The 21,227-nt window shown below is 38.1% G+C and overlaps 1 protein-coding gene across 3 annotated transcripts in view; it reads right to left on the bottom strand.

Annotated features, from left to right (window-relative positions):
- Positions 1–818: 818 nt before the first annotated feature.
- TEC (tec protein tyrosine kinase) overlaps positions 819–21,227 on the bottom strand; it is a 79,915-nt gene continuing 59,506 nt past the window's right edge. For all 3 annotated transcript variants that reach the window (XM_067468783.1, XM_067468782.1, XM_067468784.1), the window contains exons 7-18: positions 20,697–20,872; positions 19,316–19,381; positions 18,800–18,854; positions 17,373–17,452; positions 15,487–15,614; positions 14,522–14,590; positions 12,800–12,971; positions 10,764–10,980; positions 8,251–8,315; positions 6,645–6,763; positions 5,345–5,502; positions 819–3,031 (exon numbers count right to left, since the gene is read on the bottom strand). In XM_067468783.1, the coding sequence (XP_067324884.1) occupies positions 2,957–3,031; positions 5,345–5,502; positions 6,645–6,763; positions 8,251–8,315; positions 10,764–10,980; positions 12,800–12,971; positions 14,522–14,590; positions 15,487–15,614; positions 17,373–17,452; positions 18,800–18,854; positions 19,316–19,381; positions 20,697–20,872 (1,380 nt within the window). In that variant the 3' untranslated portion in view covers positions 819–2,956. The remainder of the gene's footprint in view (positions 3,032–5,344; positions 5,503–6,644; positions 6,764–8,250; positions 8,316–10,763; positions 10,981–12,799; positions 12,972–14,521; positions 14,591–15,486; positions 15,615–17,372; positions 17,453–18,799; positions 18,855–19,315; positions 19,382–20,696; positions 20,873–21,227) is intronic.

The following is a 21,227-nucleotide window of genomic DNA, read 5'->3' as shown; positions in this document are numbered from 1 at the left end:
TGAAAAATGCGGTATAGAAATGAAGCAAATAAATAAATAAATAAATAAATAAATAAATTGTTATGAGCCTGATCTTTGTGTGCTGAAATTCTGCAGGAGCTCATAATATGGTTAGGATGTAAAGCATTCAACTTCATAAGAACTTTATTTAAGAGCCATCTTCCAGTCCCTGTAGCTGAGAACTTGATCTCTCAGAAAACAATGACCTAACTGAATAAAGTGTAGGCAGAGGTCTGTTCCTTTGAGTCTCTTCCACCACTGAAACATCTCATGTAGCCCAGGCTATTGATGTAACAGCAGACGACAAACTAAAACTACAGAATGATCCAATCTCATTAGTCAGTTGCTGCTTAGTACATTAGTCATGAGCAGTGAAATCTCTTGGGAAAATCCTAAGGAGATGTCAGGCTTCATTTTGACACCTAAAAGCAAAATGATACACGGGTTTTATCAGTATTTTTTTTAAAAAAAAACATGGATTTATTAGGCACAATCTGTTGCATAATATTTCATTATCAAAGAACATTAACAGCTGTGGAGGTACGATAACAAACTGATCCAGGACCTTCCCGATTTATAGCGAAGACTGGAGTATGTTCTCTTTGTTACAGGTGTTGTGTGTCAAACCGAAGCCTGAATCCTATTGCTAGCCCTGACTAGTGTTGTTGTTCATTCATTCAGTCGCTTCTGACTCTTCGTGACCTCATGGACCAACCCACGCCAGAGCTCCGTCAATCGTCACCACCCCTAGCTCCTTCAAGGTCAATCCAGTCACTTCAAGGATACGATCCATCTTGCCCTTGGTCGGCCCCTCCTCCTTTTTCCTTCCATTTTCCTGTCTTCTCATGATGTGGCCAAAATACTTCATCTTGGCCTCTACTATCCTTTCCTCCAATGAGCAGTCGGGCTTTATTTCCTGAAGTATGGACTGGTTGGATCTTCTCATGGCCCAAGGCACTCTCAGAACTATCCTCTAACATCACAGTTCAAAAGCATCTATCTTCCTTTGCCCAGCCTTCCCTAAGGTCCAGCTCTCACATCCGTAGGCTACTACGGGGAGTACCATTGCTTTAACTATGAGGATCTTCATTGCCAGTGTGATGTCTCTACTCTTTACTATTTTATCGAGATTGGTCATTGTTGTCCTCCCAAGGAGTAAGCGTCTCCTGATTTCCTGGCTGCAGTCTGCATTTGCAGTAATCTTTGCACCTAGAAATACAAAGTCTGTCACCGCCTCCACATTTTCTCCCTCTCTTTGCCAGTTATCAATCAGTCTGGTTGCCATAATCTTAGTATTTTATATATATATATTTAACTGCAACCCAGCTTTTACACTTCCTGCTTTCACCTTGATTAGAAGGCTCCCCAGCTCCTCCTTGCTTTCGGACATCAAAGTGGTATCATCTGCATACCTAAGGTTGTTAATGTTTCTTCCAGCAATTTTTACCCCAGCCTTGCATTGATCAAGCCCCGCACATCCCATGATGTGCTCCAAGTTGAATAGGTTGGGTAAGAGTATACAATCCTGCCAAACGCCTTTCCCAGTCTTGAACTACTCTGTTGTTCCATGGTCAGTTCTTACTGTTGCTACTTAGTCCTTATACAGATGCATTGAATAAATTGGATCTACGTGTGTGATGACTCAGCATTCAACAACAGGTTCAATGGCAGTGGTTCTCAACCTGTGGGTCCCCAGATGTTTTGGCCTTCAATTCCCAGAAATCCTAACAGCTGGTAAACTGGCTGGGATTTCTGGGAGTTGTAGTCCAAAACACCTAGGGACCCACAGGTTGAGAACCACTGTTCAATGGGCTTACTCTAGTTGGGGTTTGACAATAGGATTCAGGCCTGTATGTGCAACATATAATAATTCAACAAATTCTGCTTTCAAATCCTACAAAGAATAAACTCCCTCTTCATATAAATACATATGTGCAGTATATATATTTACAATATGTAGATTGTATTATAATTTATTAATTATGAATGCTATGTTTAAAGGCCCACATCAAGTTCACCATCTTTATTATTTACTAATACCCTTGATTGTGCACTTAGGTGAGTCACAACAGCTTCCAGTCCCTTCAAACAACACTGTATTTTTACACTACTCCCTTTCCCTTTACCACTGCATCCTTCCAATAGCCCTGTGAGGTAGGTTAGGCCGAAAAGTAGTCATCAGTCCTCAAACCCCTCAACCTCCTGAATTTCATAACCAAGCAGGGTCCAGAATACAAGTCTTCCTGGCACATTTGAATTCAGTCTCCATCTTCACCAAGTTCCATTCTATATTGCTATAGTGCACTGAGTAACAATGTTGATACGAGTGGCTTCAGCTTTGTCCATTTCTACTTCCCAAATCACCAGGAATACTTTGCAATAGCAAAGAAAGAGGACAGTTGATAAGCCGTGATGGAGGATCTCTGAGTCCGTAGGTGATAAGTACTGTTGTGCCTCCTTTTAAAGAGCATCAGAAAAGACAACATCAAAGTCATGGACTAGCAGCAATATTTATAGCCTTGGGCAGATTTTGTGAGCAACAAGATGTTTAGGAAGACATCTGATACATTACTGTGGTAGTAAAGGCTCGAAGCAGATGGTAAATTGTGCTCTTCAGAATCTTGGAATGGAAACCGTTGTTTCCTGAAAGGAGAAAAGGTCTGTGCATAGGTCAGTCAGTGTTTTGTGGCTTACAGCAACCTTGTCTCTTCCTCCAGCTGCATTTGCACATTGTTCGCCTCAAGGGGAGTTGACTTCATTTAAAAGTCTGAGCAAAAGTGAGTTTATTCAGTCAAACTCTTCCTTTGTTTGAGGTAAGAAAAGAGCCCACACTGTTGCCTTTACAGTGAGGTTCTTCTAGGCAGCAATTGTCGCCATGCCGTTTCCGCAAAAGTACAGTAGCTACTTTGAAAAGCAGTCCCTTCACTGAAAACGTCTGTGCTTCCATCATGCCTTCTCAGGAGGAAGGATCTTCTACTATAGCATCAATCATTTGCAGGAGATCATGAAATGTGGGGCGGCCCTCTGGTTTCTAGAAATGAACAAAATGGGTTAACAGTTGTTTGGCCAAAGTTTTAAAAGGAACAAAAAAACTAATGGAGTAAGTAAAGGATTTCTTCCCAGTAACTTGGGTTACTGCTGAAAATATTATGAATAATGGAGGGTGGGATGAAAAACAACAGTTTTCACTTTAAACATTTGATTCAACTTGCGCAGCAGTGAGGACTTTTGTATTATGTGTAGTATACCATGAAGCCACCATATTTGTTAATATATCTTGTGATAGATTGGAATTTGTGAAAATAACTCAATTTAGCTGCTTCTCTTTCTAGCCTTCCTTTGTAATTTCTTTGTGACCTCCAAACCCACAAAAAACAGTTGCAGAACATGTTCTAGAGCGGTGGTTCTCAACCTAGGGTCCCCAGATGTTTTTAGCCTACAATTCCCAGAAATCCTAATAGCTGGTAAACTGGCTGGGATTTCTGGGAGTTGTAGGCCAAAAACATCTGGGGACCCAAGGTTGAGAAGCACTGTTCTAGAGGCATTATCTCCTGAATCGCCTCTAGAACATGGCCATATAGCCCGAAAAAACCTACAACAACCCAGTGATTCTGGCCATGAAAGCCTTCAATAATACAGTTGCAGAACATTTTGCCCTTTCTGATCAAGGAAACAACAAACTAGAACCACAATTTCCAATCCATTCGCCCCCAGTGCTGCAATGGGTTAAACCCTCATGCCAGCAGGACTGCTAACCAAAATGTCGGTGGTTTGAATCTGGGGAGCGGGGTGAGCTCCCATCTGTCAGCTCCAGCTTTTCATGTGAGGACATGAGAGAAGCCTCCCACAGGATGGTAAAACATCCGGGCATCCCCTGGGCAACATCCTTGCAGACGGCCAATTCTCTCACACCAGAAGCAACTTGCAGTTTCTCAAGTCGCTCCTGACACACATAAAAAGCAGATGTATGAACAAAGACAATGGCTTCATGGCACTTTACATATATAAGAGCCCTCACTACTGCAAATTTAATAAAAGGAACATTCTCAGAGAGGGCTTTGAACCAAGGAAACTGATTTTGATGGTCAGTTATTTCCCAAATCAAGAATAACTGACCACTGTAATGATTTATATATCACATTGCCCAGTCTTTTGAAAATCTTTCTGGATGTTATTTATTCCACATTATCCCACTCTCAGAACTGAATCAATATGCTTTATATCTAAGGCCTTAATACCACTTGTTCAAGCATCTAAAAAAGTTAGTTTAAATCTACGAAATTCATGCTAAAATAAAAAAGAGGATGCCATGTTAATTTTTATCTCCCTCACTTCCTCCTTATTATGCTGCAAGAGCTTATCACAGCTATTTATTTGAAAGATACTTTGATTCTACAGATTCTCCAATAATTATTATTTATATATAATTTTAATTATTTATATATAATTTTTACATGAGTCCCCTCGGGGAGATAGAGCGGTATATAAATAAAGTATTATTATTATTATTATTATTATTATTATTATATTCCACTCTGCCTCCCCAAGGGGACTCAAAGTGGATTACAACATACACATATAAAGGCAAACATTCAATGCCTTTTATACAGTAACAACAATGACATATAATACACAAACAAAGGCAAAAGATTCCCTTTCCATCTCTGGCATCTGGAGGTAATGCTCAACACTGTCCATGGGGAGGTGCTTTTGCCCCAGATTTCCATGTCAAGGAGCCTGTTATCCATAGACCCTCCTGGTTGTGTTTGCCAGCATGGCTGCATGGGCACTCTTTACCTTCCTGCCGAGGTGGTACCTACTGATCTATTTACACTGCATGTTTTCAAACTGCTAGGTTGGCAGAAGCTAGGGCTAACAGTGGGAGCTCACCACAACTCGCAGCTTGAAACTGCTAACCTTCAGTCAGCAAGTTTTCTTCAGCTAGTGGTTTAACCTGCACAAACATCTGTCATTTTCAATTATACTTCTGTTAGCCTGATTTTATCAGAGAGGGGTTAACTCCTTTTTACAATGCTAGAACTGCATCCACTTTTGAATCTCTACTAGATTTCTCATATCCTCCTATACATTTTGTTCCTGACCCAACATGGCATGGTTATCTGTTTCCCCATATTTTGCAACAATATTTTCCTACACTGCTCCTATGCTTCAGCCATTGAATGGCATCCTTAACTGTTAAAACAAATTTATATTAAGGTATCCCTACAAAAGTGTGCAACATGCTGGTAAACCACTCCCATAATTACCAATCTAACTTTCACAATTACACTGAAATTTCAGAAGCAGCACATGGAGACATTCAATGTGAGATATAGTGACATACCTCATGCCAGCACACCATCATAACATCATAAATACTTGTAGAAGCCAACTTTGGCCGAAACAGACGGTATCCTTTGCTAATCATAGTCACCACTTCATAGTTGGTGTTTGTCTCAAAAGGCATTTTGCCTTCAGTAAACACTTCCCACATAAGAACCCCTGGAAAAGGAAGAAAAATGAATTAAAGAGATCAGCATGCAGATGCTCTAAACCTGTGGTTCTCAACCTGTGGGTCCCCAGATGTTAGGTTTTTAATTTGATGTTAGGTTTTAATGCTATTTTTATATGGGGAGTTTTCCTGGGATTTTATGTTAGTATCATGTGTTTTATGTAGGCATTAAATGTTTGCCATTGTTATGATGGAATCCTCCCCGAGTCCCCTTGGGGTGAAAGGGCAGAATACAAATAAAGTTTATAATAATAATAATAATAATAATAATAATAATAATAATAATGATTCCTGTTTGGACGATGTGTTTGGTGATTAAACAGACAAGAGTTCTTTCTCCTGCACTGGACATTCCACAGATATATAAACCTCACTTGCTTAGTTTCCTAAAGACCTCACAACCTCTGCGGATGCCTGTGGGTGAAACATCAGGAAAGAATGCTTCTGGAACATGGCCATACACCCCAAAAAACCCACAGCAATGCAGTGATTCTGACCATGAAAGCCTTCAACAACACATTCCCATTTCCTCTTGCGTAATTGATGTGTATTGAATCATGGGAATTGCATACAGGAGTCCTACTTCTGTGTATCACACCAGAGATTACTCATGGGAATGAGTGAAAATAGTAAATTGCTTCCTTAGCAAAAGGGAACAGGTTCCTGTCACTTACTGGCATCTTCCCAGTAAGTGAGGATGGCACAGGGGTTAATTGGGTAGCACTGTATTCATTGGGTAACACTGTAAGCACAATGCTTACACATATGTATCTCCCATACACAGTTCCAGTCATGTGAAGACTTCTAAGACCATTTTGGTGTTAATATTAGAACATCAAGGCCTCTCAAAGAAGCATATGGTTTTTTGAATTTGGGATTTCAAGTTCCACTTAAATAATAAATAAATGACCATTGGAAATCAGTCTGGGTTTTGTTACAAAGAGTTGACTGATTTCAGAGCAATTGATCATGCTTTAATTCCCATTAAAGAATGATAAAGTTTTGTTTCATTAAATCTTAAATCATTAACTGTTTCAGCTCAATTTAAAAGTGATGTATTGGTTAATCATGATATTCCCACATTTAAGATGAAAAAGAAAATAATGGGAGTGGGGAGCCAACGCCACCTTACCAAAAGACCAGACGTCTGACTTGCTGCTGAATCGACTATAATTAAAAACCTCTGGGGGACACCATTTCACAGGAAATTTAGCACCCGAAGAGCTTGTGTACTGGTCGTCAAGAACATACCTAAAAAGAAAGAGATTGTGATCCTTCTAGTCTGGAATCAGCATGAGAGAGAAGACACACATAAGATATGTTCACATCACCACCTAGTGGCTAATTGTCAACTTCACAAATCCCACTTGGAACCAGTGTGAGTCAAAACAAGGGTAACATCGTGTTGTAGTAGTTTTTTCGGGCTATCAATTATTCACAAAATATTATGAGCATAGGGGTGTGCACCTGATGTGGTTTTCCACAAATAATCTCCCTTTGATTCCTTTTTTTCCTTTCCAGGAGGCAAAAGACAGAAACACTGCACATTGCCTTTGATTTGTAGTGTTAGGAGCCCTCAAAGAACCTCTTTGTAAGCACAGTCTTGTAATCATGAATTTGGGGATTTCTCAGAAAGAAGCAATGCATGTGCCGTCCGCCCAGACTATATAAAAAATAAAACTGCAACGTGCTTCTCTCTATGCCTGAGCGAACTGCAGGTGTCTATATTGAGAAGCTTGAGATACTCAGCAACTGAGACTATTACTGGTTTAAGCATCAAAAGAGGATATTTATTTATTCCAAGTTCTTGAAGACTTGGCACAGTTCACCAAAGTTGCAAACAAACAGTCAATAGATGAAACTACAAAAATATTCTTTCTTTTCTTTAGTTACACAGGTAACCCTTCTCCAGATGGCAGATAAGATCCTGGAATCTTAACACCCTAACCTTAAGCTGTTGTGGTTTAGAAAAAAAGCAGGTTTTTTCCCCTATCTATAACTTAAGGTTAGTTCTGGAGACAAAGCAGTGAAGACTCTCTCTCTATAACCATATAACTCAAACTTCTCAATTAAGCTTATCTATAATATCTCAGTACAGCTCAATACACAATATACTATCTATATTAACTCAATATAGCTTAATACTTATCTATAATGTATATATACTATCTATAGCTTAATATAGCTTACTCAATTTAGTTTTTGCAATGGTTTTCCCACAGTTAACTACCTAGCCATCAGCACGCCTGAAGTCTTTCCTCTAAACTGAAAAGGCAGGGGAAATTCCAAAATGGAGATCTCTTCCCTGGGAGAAAAGACGGTCCCTGGACCCCCCCCCCCCCCAAAAAAAAAAACCCTTTCTAAACCAATAGCTGCAAAGGAGGCCTGCAGACTCTGATACTATTAACCTTTAGGGCTCTTGCAAAGCTGCAGCAGCCCTGGGAGAAAATGCAAGAGGAAACAACCTCAAGCAACTTTAAAGTAAGGGAAATCAGGCTCTTGAGAGAGGGAACAATGCAACCTCAAACCCCTGAGGTTTCTCAAGTCCTGATGGCCCCCCATTTATGGTGGTCCACCAGGATTCAGCCTGATGGACCACATGCTTCAGGACCGCTTTAGATACTGTTTTAGCTGCCATCTTCCTCCACAGTCATTTATAGCAATGTGTCAAATATGTCAGTGCAATCTTTGAAAGCAGTTTCACCCTATGAGAACAAAGGTTATATTTTGTCCCTTACCTGGTCATTCCAAAGTCAGACACCTTCACTACTCCTGATTCATTCACTAAGCAGTTCCGAGCAGCCTGAAAAGGGGAATCATCATACAGTTAACAATGAGGATGCATTCAACTATGAATGTGTGCATCATTAGTACAGATAGGCAGGGTTATCTTTAACACAGTGTTTCCCAAGCTCTGGTATTCCAGGTATTTTGAACTCAACTCTTCAGAATCCCTGATCATGGCCAAGCCAGCTGAGTGCCCTTCTACACATGATGAAATCCCAGGAGAAACTGGCATATTATATCCCAATTCCTCCCAGGATTTAGTTCCCACTTCCAACCCAAACTCCAGCTTTCTAGGGGGAGGCGGGAGGGGAGTAGGGTGGCAATATGGCCTCCCAGATCAACCAGAGGTTGACCCAGGGGGCCATCCAGCCACCCCCAGCCCCCCATTTATCCACTAAACCTACCTGAGGGGCCTGACTGCATGCTCAGGCCACTTCCTCCAGAGCTCCTGGCATGTCTAAATGATGAATTGGGAGGCTGGGAGGGAAGGCTGTGGTGCCATCCTGCTCCTTTGGGCTCCAAGAGCCCAAAGAACCCAGATCATTGTTGGAATTGACCCTGGGATTGTGGTACATCATCTTTGGAGTCAATCCCCACAGGCCCAGTGCCTCAACAGAGCCAGACCTTTCAGTAAGGTCTGGAACTGTTGTCATATTAATCTGGAGTAAACTGGGAAAGGACCCTGAGGCTTCTGGGAGTCAAAGTCCAAAACACCTGGAGGGTTAGTTTAGGAATCATTGCTCCAGTACAATGGAAACGAGGATAGGCAATGTATAAGCTCCCAAAAGTTAGAGGTCTGCGTCTCCCACCTTCTTCATCACTGTGTTTACTAGATTGTATTTAGAGTTGTAGTAAGGCCACATGTTGCCCATCCCATACAGATAAATCAGCTACTTCTAGTATTATGCATATTTGGGGTGCTGTTAAGAGCAGCAGATTAAGGGTCAGATATAGTAAACTTTTTCAGAGGATAGGTACTGTAACAAGAATGATAAAGAATGCTATGGAAGCTAACAAATTTAGGTTGTGATCCTATACTTTTCTGTAAGCTCCATTAAGCACAAGGGGGGACTCACTTCTAGTGGACATGTGAAGAATTGCCCTGTTACTGTGGCACAAGGTTCGATTGACCAAAGTCCACATCAGAGGTCATGTAACTGGGCAGATATATATATAGTAAGTATAAAAGAGGAGGAGGAGATTATGATGTTGATGCTATTCTGCTTTTTCTTTATATTTTATGAAGTGAGCCCAAGGAATTAAGCCCCTTGACAATATTTTTTTGGGCAGCAACTGTTAATTTTCAGCAGCACTGCTGTAAGGTAATACTAAAAATGTCTTGAATTTGTTCTTAATGTATGTTTTAATTTTTGATATTTTAATCTACTAGTCAAGGATTTAATTGAACTTAACAAGAAGTTTCAAAAGGGAAAAAGACTGCATACTTTACAACTTTATTGTTATAAAGTCCCATACATGAGGAATTTCTTATTTTCCTGATGTCTATTTCTGTGTGGCGTAGTGGTTTGAATATTGAACTAGGACTCAACAGAGACCAAAGTTTGGGTCCCTCATTCACGCAAACCCTCTGAGTGAGTAATTCACTCTCTCTCAGGCTCAGAGAAAGGCAATGCCAAACCTCCAGTGAAAAAAATCTTTTTGAGAAAATCCTGTAACAGGATCACCATAAGTCAGAGTCAACTTGAGGGCACATAATACAATGGCATATTTCTAAATTAATTGACATAGAAGTTTAGCCAGCACTAAAATGATTTCAATAAAATGATTTCAATAAAATACCCACTAGTATTTGAGTTAGATGAAGAATATGTAGGTGATGGGTGACTTCTGTGTCTCATTTTCATATTAGTTTCTGATTTGAAAATTTCCACTGTTTCCACATTGCAGGTATGGAAAAATATTATATCCCCCTGAATTTAATGTAAGTCACAGTAACCTAATAATTATATTTGTATTCTCCCTTTTGCACAAAGGTTTCAAAGTGTTTTGTAACATTAATTTAAGACAAATATTCAATGAAGATTCTGAATTATATCAGGTTTATCAGGAACTCTTACTAGAGCAGAAATTGTATCTTTCTGTTTATATAGATGGGACAGTTTGGAGTGGGTATAGGGTGGCCACCTGCTAAAGAAACTGGGGTTTCAAAAGTTAAAAAAATGGGCAAGTATAGCTGTTTATGCCTAGTAAATAAATTCTTTAAATTTATCCGGCTTTTGAAAATATTTGCTTTGGAGAGATCTTTTCTTCCATGGCTTCCAGCCACCTGAGCTGCATAACGGAATATTATAAACCACCTAAGAGAAGAATCTGACCCATTCTTGATCCATTATATTTTTTGCTTGAATCACATCAAGTCCATGTGTATTATATTTTAAAATCTACTACCCTATACATTATATTAAAAATTGAACAATTGCAAAAATACACTACTTATATTTACCAGATCTCTGTGAATGAAGCTATTTATCTCCAGATATTCCATTCCTTCACATACATCCTGGCACATTGTCAGCAGGCTGTCTTTATTGAAGTGTCCACGTCTTTGCCGAAGATAATTCAGAAGGCAACCATGCTCCATGAACTCAGTCACGATGTAAATCGGTCTCTGCTGAGTGCAAACCCCATAGAGCTGGACTAGCTTTGGATGGGTCAGTTTCCTGAAAGGAATTCAAATACACATATTGCTATACCATATATACTCGAGTATAAGCTGGATTTTTCAGCCTTTTTTTAAGGCTGAAAAAGCTCCCCTCGGCTTATATTCGAGTCAGTTATTTATTATTTCACCCTGTTATTATTACTATTTTATTACATTTATTATTTTACTCTATTATTATTATATTACATTTACATAATTTTATTCTATTTAACATTATCATTACATTTATAATTTTACTCTATTATTATTATTACATTTATTATTTTACTTTATTATTATTATTATTACATTTATTGTTTAATTCTATTGCAATTATTACATTTATTATTTTACTCTATTATTACTATTACATTTCCATTATTTTACGCTATTATTATTTTTATTACATTTATTATTTTACCCTTTATTATTAGAGAGTCTTATCTTAAATTACAGTTTTATGTAAATATTCAAAAACATTTAACCTACTGATGCCTCAGTTAATGTAATTTTATTGGTATCTATTTTTATTTTGAAATTTACCAGTAGCTGCTTCATTTCCCACCCTCGGCTTATACTTGAGTCAATACATTTCCCAGGTTTTTGTGGTAAAATTAGGTGCCTTAGCTTATATTCAGGTCAGCTTATTCTCGAGTATATACAGTAGGTTCCAATATTATTATATATACATAATCCATATGGGCTGATCTGCTTTTACATAGAAAACATTTACAAGATGGAGAAAGTGCTGCAGATAACACTGTGTAAAACCATTTTTGTTCCTGGGTTATAAATGTCATTTCCTAATTGGTTCTATCATTAACACATGGAAAAAGTTTATTAAACTCCAAAAACTTTTGTGGGACATCTTGAAGCATATTTTGCTATAATTTTTCAGTGAATATCTCATCAAGTCTCAAGTCAACCTATTCAGCATATTTTGCTGCAGCCACAAAAACAAAGTTTATTTATTTATTTATTTACTGTATTTGTATACCACCTTTCTCGGCCAATTGGCGACTCAAGGCGGTTTCCAACAAATCAGTATACATAAAACATAATAGATAAAAACATTAAACAGTATAAGACATCACAAAAGCAATAAAAGCAACATCATCAGCATCTCATTATTCTCAAGCATTGTCCTATTCTATTGTCAGGTCATTCGATTTTCTATATTTGCTACTCTGTATTTGTAAATGCTTGCTCGAATAGCCATGTTTTAACTTGCCTCCGAAACGTCAAGAGGGAAGGAGCAGATCTGATCTCCCTAGGGAGGGCATTCCATAGCCAAGGGGCCACCACTGAGAAGGCCTTGTCTCTCGTCCCCGCCAAACGTGCTTGTGATGAAGGCGGGACCGAGAGCAGGGCCTCCCCAGATGATCTTAAAGTCCTTAGTGGTTCGTAAGGGGAGATACGTTCGGACAGGTAAGTTTGTGGAGGATAACAACTGCTTACAAAGTAAGTCCTGCACAATGAAACAGGAAATAACACTTTCAAAATCAGGAACAGATTTTTTTTTCAAATTTTGTTACATAATGTAATTTGTGTATTAATTTACTAGTTATAGATCATAATAATGAAAAAGCAAAGTCTCCAAAAGTCAAAGAAAATCATAAAATCCATCCAAATCATTTCCTAAATGCTGTAAAATTAAAATGTCCTCACATAGCAGTAGCTGGAACTAGTATGGAAAGGAAGAGTTCTTGTAGGTTTGCATGTTTTGTCTGATTTTGTGTTTATAGCCCAATGTAGACAGAGTTCAGCCTCCTCTAAATCTCAGCAAATACACATTTGAGGTACACCACTATGTATGGGATGTCAGACTGGTTCCTTACATCATCACTTTAGCTTCCTCTATAAAGTCCTCCTCATACATTGCACCTTCTCGGATTGCTTTGATGGCCACTTTGTACTGTGCTCTCCATTTGCCAAGACGCACCACGCCAAAGAGACCGCTGCCAAGTTCTCTCATAAAGGTGAGCTCGGCTGGATTGATTTCCCACTTCTCTATAAGGATAAAAATAAGACAATGTTCAGAAAGTACAGAATTCTCCAGATCCCCGAGGTAAAGCTGAGAGGATGCTTTTTCAGAGATCTCATCAGCCATCACTCCAGACTCTGAGCTCCCACAACCGCTGTACTTTGGCACCCACTTGAGGATTCCCGTTTCTCATTCTGATAGCTTCCTGCCAAAAGGGCTTTTGAAAATATCCACCCAGCCTTGGACATCTTGCCCCTCTGTCTCTCTGAGTGGAGACACTTATGTAGTGGTTAATCCTCCCCCATCTCACATCTGTATCCCAATTTAGGCATTTTGGCTTATAGTGAGAGTTCAGGTTTGGTTTGCAATAAAACCCATATAATTCTCCTCCAGGATCACATTTCAAATGAATTTATTCCCTTCTGGCCAGCTTTCTTCACTGTCCATATTTCACAGACATAGTAAAAATGAAAAATATGATGGCACAGACACTTCTGACTTTAGTATTTCATTGTATTCCTCAGTGAACATAGCCTCAGACAAAAACATTTCTTTATAAGTGTGTCGTCGAAGGATTTCATGGCCGGAATCACTGAATTGCTGTGAGTTTTCCAGGCTGTGTGGCCATGTTCCAGAAGCATTCTCTCCTGATGTTTCACCCAGACCTACGGCAGGCATCCTCAGAGGTTGAGGAGACTGTTGGAATGAGGCAAGTGAAGTTTATATATCTGTGGAATGTCCAGGATGGAAGAAAGAACTCTAGTCAGGTTGATGCAAGTGTGAAAGTTTCAACTGGCCACCTTGATTAGTATTTAATGGCCTTGCAGCTTCAAAGCCTGGCTGATTGCTGTGTGGGGGAATCCTTTGTGACAAGTGTTAGCTGGCCTGCTCAACTCTCCATTTCTTCTCTTCTGTTTGGCTAGAAGAGTGTAATTTTAAAGACATTACAAAGGAGGGCTGGAGTAAAAGATTTTAAATGTGAGGTTGCAACCATGCAGCTGCAGTAAACAATACACTAAAGATTCAACTGGGGAAGAATGTGATTGTACTCTAGGCAGGTATGTAGCGGGGGGGGGGGCTTGAGGGGCTTCAGCCCCCCCCCCCCCAAATTCTCAGAGTGGTCTGCGAGAAGGCCTTACTGGTACATTATTTAAACTGTTATGTTTATTCATATATGCATGGGGATATTAGGATAATGATATAAAAGGTTTGTTAGGGTAGATCCTCAGCCCTCCCCCCCCCCAATCAAACTCGTCCCCCCCCCCCCAATCAAAATCCTGGCTACAGGCCTGACTCTAGGTGATCCCAATGTAACTGCAGGCAAGGCAAACAGCTGCTTCCAGAATCACACACTGAGCATGCGAGAGAGCAAAACAGAAAGAAAGGGGGAAAGCAGATGAGCCTGCCTCGCATGTTGAAAAAGCATGACTGTAAAAAAATATAAATATAGAGTCTGCTGAAACTTTGGATTTGAAAACAGTATCTAGTTTGTTCATAGCAGTCTTTTCATGTTTTAAACTTTAATTTTAGATATACAGAATGTACCCCCCCCCCCCCCAAATGAAGTGCCAATTACCATAACTGAATCCCGCAGTGGTTGGTTTTGTCTTTGGGGTGACTGGATATCGTAGCCTTGTCACAAGACCTGAAGTTCACAGAAAAATGATATTGATAATAGTCAGCATCAGAAATTAAGTAGAGCAGTCAAACATTTCTGTTGCTTCAAACCACCATATTTCTTCCATTCTAAGTCCCCTTCTACAGTACCATATAATCCAGATTATCAAATCAGATTATCCACGTTAGCTGCTTTGAACTGGATTATATGAATCTACACTGCATATAATCTAGTTCAAAGTGGATAATCTGGATTTTATATGGCAGTGTAGATGGGGCCTAAAATGTTATTGATGGTAAGATGAACACTAATTTCAATACCACCAACTGAAATAAAAATTTTATTGATTGATATATAGATATAGATATATATTAAAAGCACATTCAGTTCTAAGATGCACCCCATTTTTAGAAGTTTTATATAGGAAAAAATGTATCTTAGAATTGAGGAAGTACAATGATTATCCAATTGTATGATTGAATGTGTTTTATACTATTGAAAATACTTTTAAGCACACTCAAAGCTCTCTTTTTTTATCAAGGATGTTAAACATCAGAAATTGTAACTCTGTGTATTAGATAATTAAGAGTGATAAGTATGTTTACAAGTTCACCAATACAGAATACTTTACATAGGTTGCAAAGTACTAATCACTAAGGTTAAAAAACAAGCAAACAGGATATGTAGTGAGATACAAAAACAGCTTTCTGTCTTATAAAATTCTAAAATCACTAAGTAAGCAAAAGAAAAAATCCCAGCTATGGCCAAGAGCCAACTGTGTAGGTAGCATCACCAACCAACCCCCAAACAGTACTGACAGAGAGCTCAGGTATGCACTATAATGGGCATATCCTTCTCCTATGTTACGAATCTAATTTTCTAAGCATCACTTTGAGATGATAAGGAACTCAAGACCCACATACCTGCAGCATTGTGTTTATGATAATCAATTAATTCAGGAATTGAGCTAAACAGATGTTTTTCTGCCAGGTAGTACTGGTTTTGTGGTGTTTCCTTTATATGATAGTGTCTTATTCCGGATAGCCCTTCTCTTAAAAAAATAACAACAATAAAACAATTATAATACTGTATAGTATTTTTTTTCTCACTTCAGTTGAAGATAGCGATGTTAAGTATCTTAACCACAAAATATTTATATTTTATTATTTTTATTTATATACCACCTTTCCTCTATAATGGTACTCAAGGTGGCTAATAACATCTTTAAAGATAATAAAAAAATTTGGAGATAGTATATGATAATAATAATAATACACTTTATTTATATTCCGCTCTATGTCCCTGAGGGGATTCAGAGCGAATTACAGTATACACATACCCATATATAAGCAAATATTCAATGCCTTTTATACAACGAGCAATGACATACAATACATAAACAAAGACAAAGGCTTCCCTTTCCATTTCTGGCATCTGAAGGCAATGCTCAACTCTGGCCATGGGGAGGTGCTCTTGTTCCATTTTCCATGCCGAGGAGCATGTCCATAGACCCTCCTGGTAGTGTTTAGCTGACATGACTGCATGGGAGACAGTACCTATTGATCTACTCACGTTATATGTTTTCCAACTGCTAGGTTGGCAGGAGCGAGGGCTAACAGCTGGGAGCTCACCCATGGTTTTGAACTGCCGACCTTCTGGTCAGCAAGTTTTTCTGCAGTTAGCAGTTTAATCCACTGTGCTACTGCAGCCCCATGGTATATGACTCCAACGTTACATTATTATAATAGAAATAATCTACAAAATTTTTGGAGGTGTAATAATGAAACTAGGACTTATATACATTTATGATGGGGATGTGAAAAGATTTTTAAAAATTGGGGGAAAAGTATTTGTTGAAATTAATGACATACTATAAATTCCAAATATAGCACTTCTATTAATTTTTTGAGATATAAGATTAAAATGGCAAAATAAAATATTAATAATAATATTTTTGTTACTGCTCTAAGATTAGTTATAGCCAAAAAATGGAAATAAAATTATGAATATGAAATTGGTGTGGAACATCACAATAAATGATAAACTGACTTGTGAAATAAAATGCAAAAAAAAGAATTACTAAAAAGAAATGATTTTGAGGTGAATTCTTAGAATATATATTTGTCAAAGAAAAAGGAATAAAACCAAATCAGCATATACTAGCATTTTGAGAAGATGTCAATATAAGAATTATTAATATTAAAGGTAAATAAATATCCCATGAGTGGTGGGTGCACGTAGAGATTAAATGTATAAAATATATGATAAAAAATAAAAATCTTCCAAGAAATGTATAAATATAAGTTATTTGAAAAATATTTAAACAACTGAGTTGTTATGAGTTTTCTGGGCTGTATGGCCATGTTCCAGAAGCATTCTCTCCTGACGTTTCACAACCTCTGAGGTTGCCTGCCATAGATGCAGGTAAAACGTCAGGAGAGAATGCTTCTGGAACATGGCCATACAGCCCAGTAAACACAACAACCCAGTAATTCTGGCCATAAAAGCCTTTGACAAGACATTTAAACAGTTCAAAACATTTAAATTCATAAAGACTACATACACTGAATGAATTTGAGGAGATGGACCAATTTATTTTAACAGTAATAAAAAATCAATCCCAAAACATCACCTTCTTTAAATCAGTTGACTGAGTTACCATCTTGGATCATGGAAGTACATATCTCGTTTTACTATACCAGAAAGATTTTGATAATCAAATGCAAGTTATTTCTTTTAAAATGCAAATGTTTATATATCTCAAGGAACCAAAATGAAGATACAAATAATAAGTGGCTCCATGACTTACCCTCCAAATTTTGCGTAAAGAGATACTGTATAGTAACCTGGCTGACTGGAGTCCCTCACCATAAAACCACCTTCTTTATCCTATGGAGAGAAAAAACTGGTTTTACCAAATTACTTCATTATTTTTACAATTTGGTATCACTCAAGTTTACTCAGAAACACATGAAATTATTTCAAACAGTTCTGTTATGTATTGCATTTAGAGAGAGTTGTTGCTGTGTGCTTTGTACTCAGTTCTGATTTAGGGTGATCTTATTGAAGGGTTTTCTTGGCAATGGTTATTCAGAGTAGAATTGCCATTACTCTCCTCTGAGATAGTATGATTTACTCAGTATCAACCAGCAAGAACCTGAACCCTAATCAATCAGGTCCCTTTTACACTGCCAGATAAAATTGAGATTTTCTGCTTTGAACTGGATTATATGGCAGTGTAGAAGGGGCCACAGAGTCCTACATTCCTATAGCACAGTGTTTCTCAACCTGGGGGTCGGGACCCTGGGGGGCTCATGAGGAGGTATCAGAGGGGTTGCCAAAGACCATCAGAAAGCACAGTATTTTCTGTTGGTCATGGGGGTTCTGTGTGGGAAGTTTGGCCCAATTCTATCATTGGTGGGGTTCAGAAAACTACAAATCCCAACAACTACAACTCCTATATGTCAAGGTCTATTTCCCCCAAACTCCACCAGTGTTCACATTTGGGCATATTGAGTATTTGTGCCATGTTTGGTCCAGATCCATTATTGTTTGAGTCCACAGTGCTTTTTGGATGTAGGTGAACTAAAACTCAAAAACTCAAGGTCAATGCCCACCAAACCCTTCCAGTGTTTTCTGTTGGTCTAGGGAGTTCTGTGTTCCAAGTTTGGTTCGATTCCATCGTTGGTGGAATTCAGAATGCTCTCTGATTGTAGGGGAACTATCAATCCCAGCAATTACAACTCCCAAATGACAAAATCATCCCCCCCCCCCAACCCCACCAGTATTCAAATGTGGGAATACTGGGTATTTGTGCCAAATTTGGTCCAGTGAATGAAAATACATACTGCATATCAGATATTTACATGGCTATTCATAACAGTAGCAAAGTTACAGTTATGAAGTAGCAACAAAATAATGTTATGGTTGGGGGTCACCACAACATGAGGAACTGTATTAAGGAGTCATGGCATAAGAAAGGTTGAGAACAACTGTTATAGCACAATATCCCCCCCCCCCCTTCAAGTGCCATGAGGATTCTGGGGTTTGTAGTTTCCTGGGGACCAAAAAACTCTCCAGCTTAGAATTCTAAATGTCCCTCACTAAACTGTAGATCCCAGGATTTCATAGGCTGTTTCCATGGCTGTTAAAGTGGATTATAGTGCTATAACAGTGTAGTGAGATAAGGAAACATCCTGGTTCCCTTATAAACAGTACAATAATACTAAGGCTCACCTCATTTCTGAGGAGCTGTTCAGCTTTGCTTCTGTTCAGATTTCTACAATACCACCTACAGAGGAAAAATGCATATTAAAAAGCATTATATGTTGAGCTTTTGCTCTTGGATGCTACCATTTTTGAGAACTCCTCTAAAAGTCAAAAGACAGCCGATCTCATAACCAATGGTCAAGAAAACCATGGAGATTTCTCTTCTACTATATCTTTTCACTTGGAGCTACTTTGTGTTCCTAATTCACTCATGGCTTAACGTTTTATATTAGTACTGATAACACTAGTTAGTTCGTGAGGATTTTGGGGGTTGGGGGTAGCACCATGAAGAATGATTTCAAATTATCCAGCTTTCTGAGTGAATTTGGAAAGTTTTAGATGTGCTCAGGAGAAGTTCTTAAATGTACCCTTAAAGCAAGAAATGAACAACTTGAGAGCTCAATCTCATATATTTTTTCACACAATTTCCAAAACATATAAGAATAGTTTGTTCTTGTGGATTATATGTATATTTTTACTTACTCATACTGGTCTAGACTATTGGACTTCTTTCCTGTTACGTAGTTGCTTGGAATATATCCTTTGCTTCTAGAGACGGTAAAAAGAAAGTAACAAAATAAAAATGTCTTGCTGGTAAATGTTTTAGATAGTTTATAAAACTTTAAAGTCAACTATCTAGCCTATAAACTACCCACAAAATAATGTACAAACTTCAATAAATGTATTATCACTTGTGGTTATCATAATGTACTGCCATGTTAAGAATTTCTCATAACATAATGTAACAAAATTTTGTTCCTGGATTAAAAATGTATTTCCTAATTAGTTCTATCATAAAAACACGGGGAAAGTTTATTAAACTGCAAAAACTTTATTTTTTTGTGGGACATCCTGCAGCACATTTTGCTATAGTTTTTCCATGAATATCTCATAGACTCTCAGCCATAGTTTGTGGCAGTCAGAAAGATGACATTTCTGGGGCATAACAATTGCTTTCAAAATAAGTATTATATAATTAAACAGGAAGCAACACTTTCAAACCAGGAACAGATTTTTTTCAAGTATTGTTATATTCTTTATTACTAGGATTGGATAATATTATTCATTATTGTTTCTGGTAATTTATCAAAGTTTATTTATCTTTACTTCATCTTCATGATGATTGAGTCTTCAGATCTATATGTTCAACTATGTTACCGCTGAGTATTTGTACAGGCACACAAAAAACCTTTACATTATAAACCAATAATCTCCTTATTTATTCCATTCTTTCTTTCTTCAAGGTGCTCAAAGAGACAATTTACAGTTTGAAACAGATCTTCAAGGGATAAATAGGCAGATATAAAGTATAGGGATGTGCTCCAACTCCAAATAATGTATTGACTGAGTAGTATTTCAACATGATCCTTATTTGGGGTTCTCATGGACAACAAGTTAAACATGAGTCAATAATGTCATGTGGTGGCAAAAAAGCCAATGGAATTTTGGCCTGAATAAATAGGAGTCTAGTGTTCAGATCCAGGGAAGTCAGGCTGTCCCTCTATTCTGCTTTAGTCAGACCAAACCTGGAATACTGTGTCCAATTCTGGACATCAGAATTGAAGGGATATGTTGACAAGCTGGAATGTGTCCAGAGGAAGGTAACTAAAATGATCATGGGTATGGAGAACACACCCTATGAGGAGCAACTTAAAGAGCTGGGCATGTTTAGCCTGCAGAAGAGAAGACTGAGAGGAGACATGATATCTATGTATAAATATGTGAGGGAAAGTCAGAGGGAGGAGAGTTTATTATTTATTATTCTTATGTATAAGTGTCTTTTCCCATTTTTTGCCAATTATCTTAAAATAATTGGATTTTCTGCACTCCAAAAAAAAATTACATAAAGATAATATTTCCTTACCCGTATTTGTCTCTTGCTTTCCACCAATGAATGTCATTTTTTTCAATTACAGTATATTCTTGACCTCTTTGTAGTCTCAAGTCATGAGGTTCCGTCGGCTGAAAGTCATACATAGCTATTACTATTTCTTCCTGTTCTTCCTCTTCTTCTGGGGGAATCGGGGGTGGGGGCCTTCTCTGAAAGAAATTAGTAGTAGTCACTTAAAAGTCCTAATAATTATATTAAATCACAAGGATTATTGCTGATCATGAGGATAATTTATAAGGGCGATTGTGACTAAAGTTGATTAAAACAGTGTTTTCCATCAAAAACACTAACTGGAAATCATCAAGATAACAGAAGTAATCAAAAGCAGTCTAATGCTCAAAGTGCTTCATTATGAGAAGCAAAGACCTAAATCTAATAGTATCTCCCAATGAAGTAAAGGCAAAAGTTTCCCCTGACATTAAGTCTAGTAGTGTCCGACTCGGGGTGGGGGGGGGGGTTGCTCATCTACATTTCTAAGCCAAAGAGCTGGTATTGTCCATAGAT

This window comes from Anolis sagrei, chromosome 5 (genome assembly GCF_037176765.1).
Source record: "Anolis sagrei isolate rAnoSag1 chromosome 5, rAnoSag1.mat, whole genome shotgun sequence".
Lineage (NCBI taxonomy): Eukaryota > Metazoa > Chordata > Lepidosauria > Squamata > Dactyloidae > Anolis > Anolis sagrei.
Note: the sequence above shows the minus strand (reverse complement) of the source record. Positions and strands in the feature narration are given on the sequence as shown.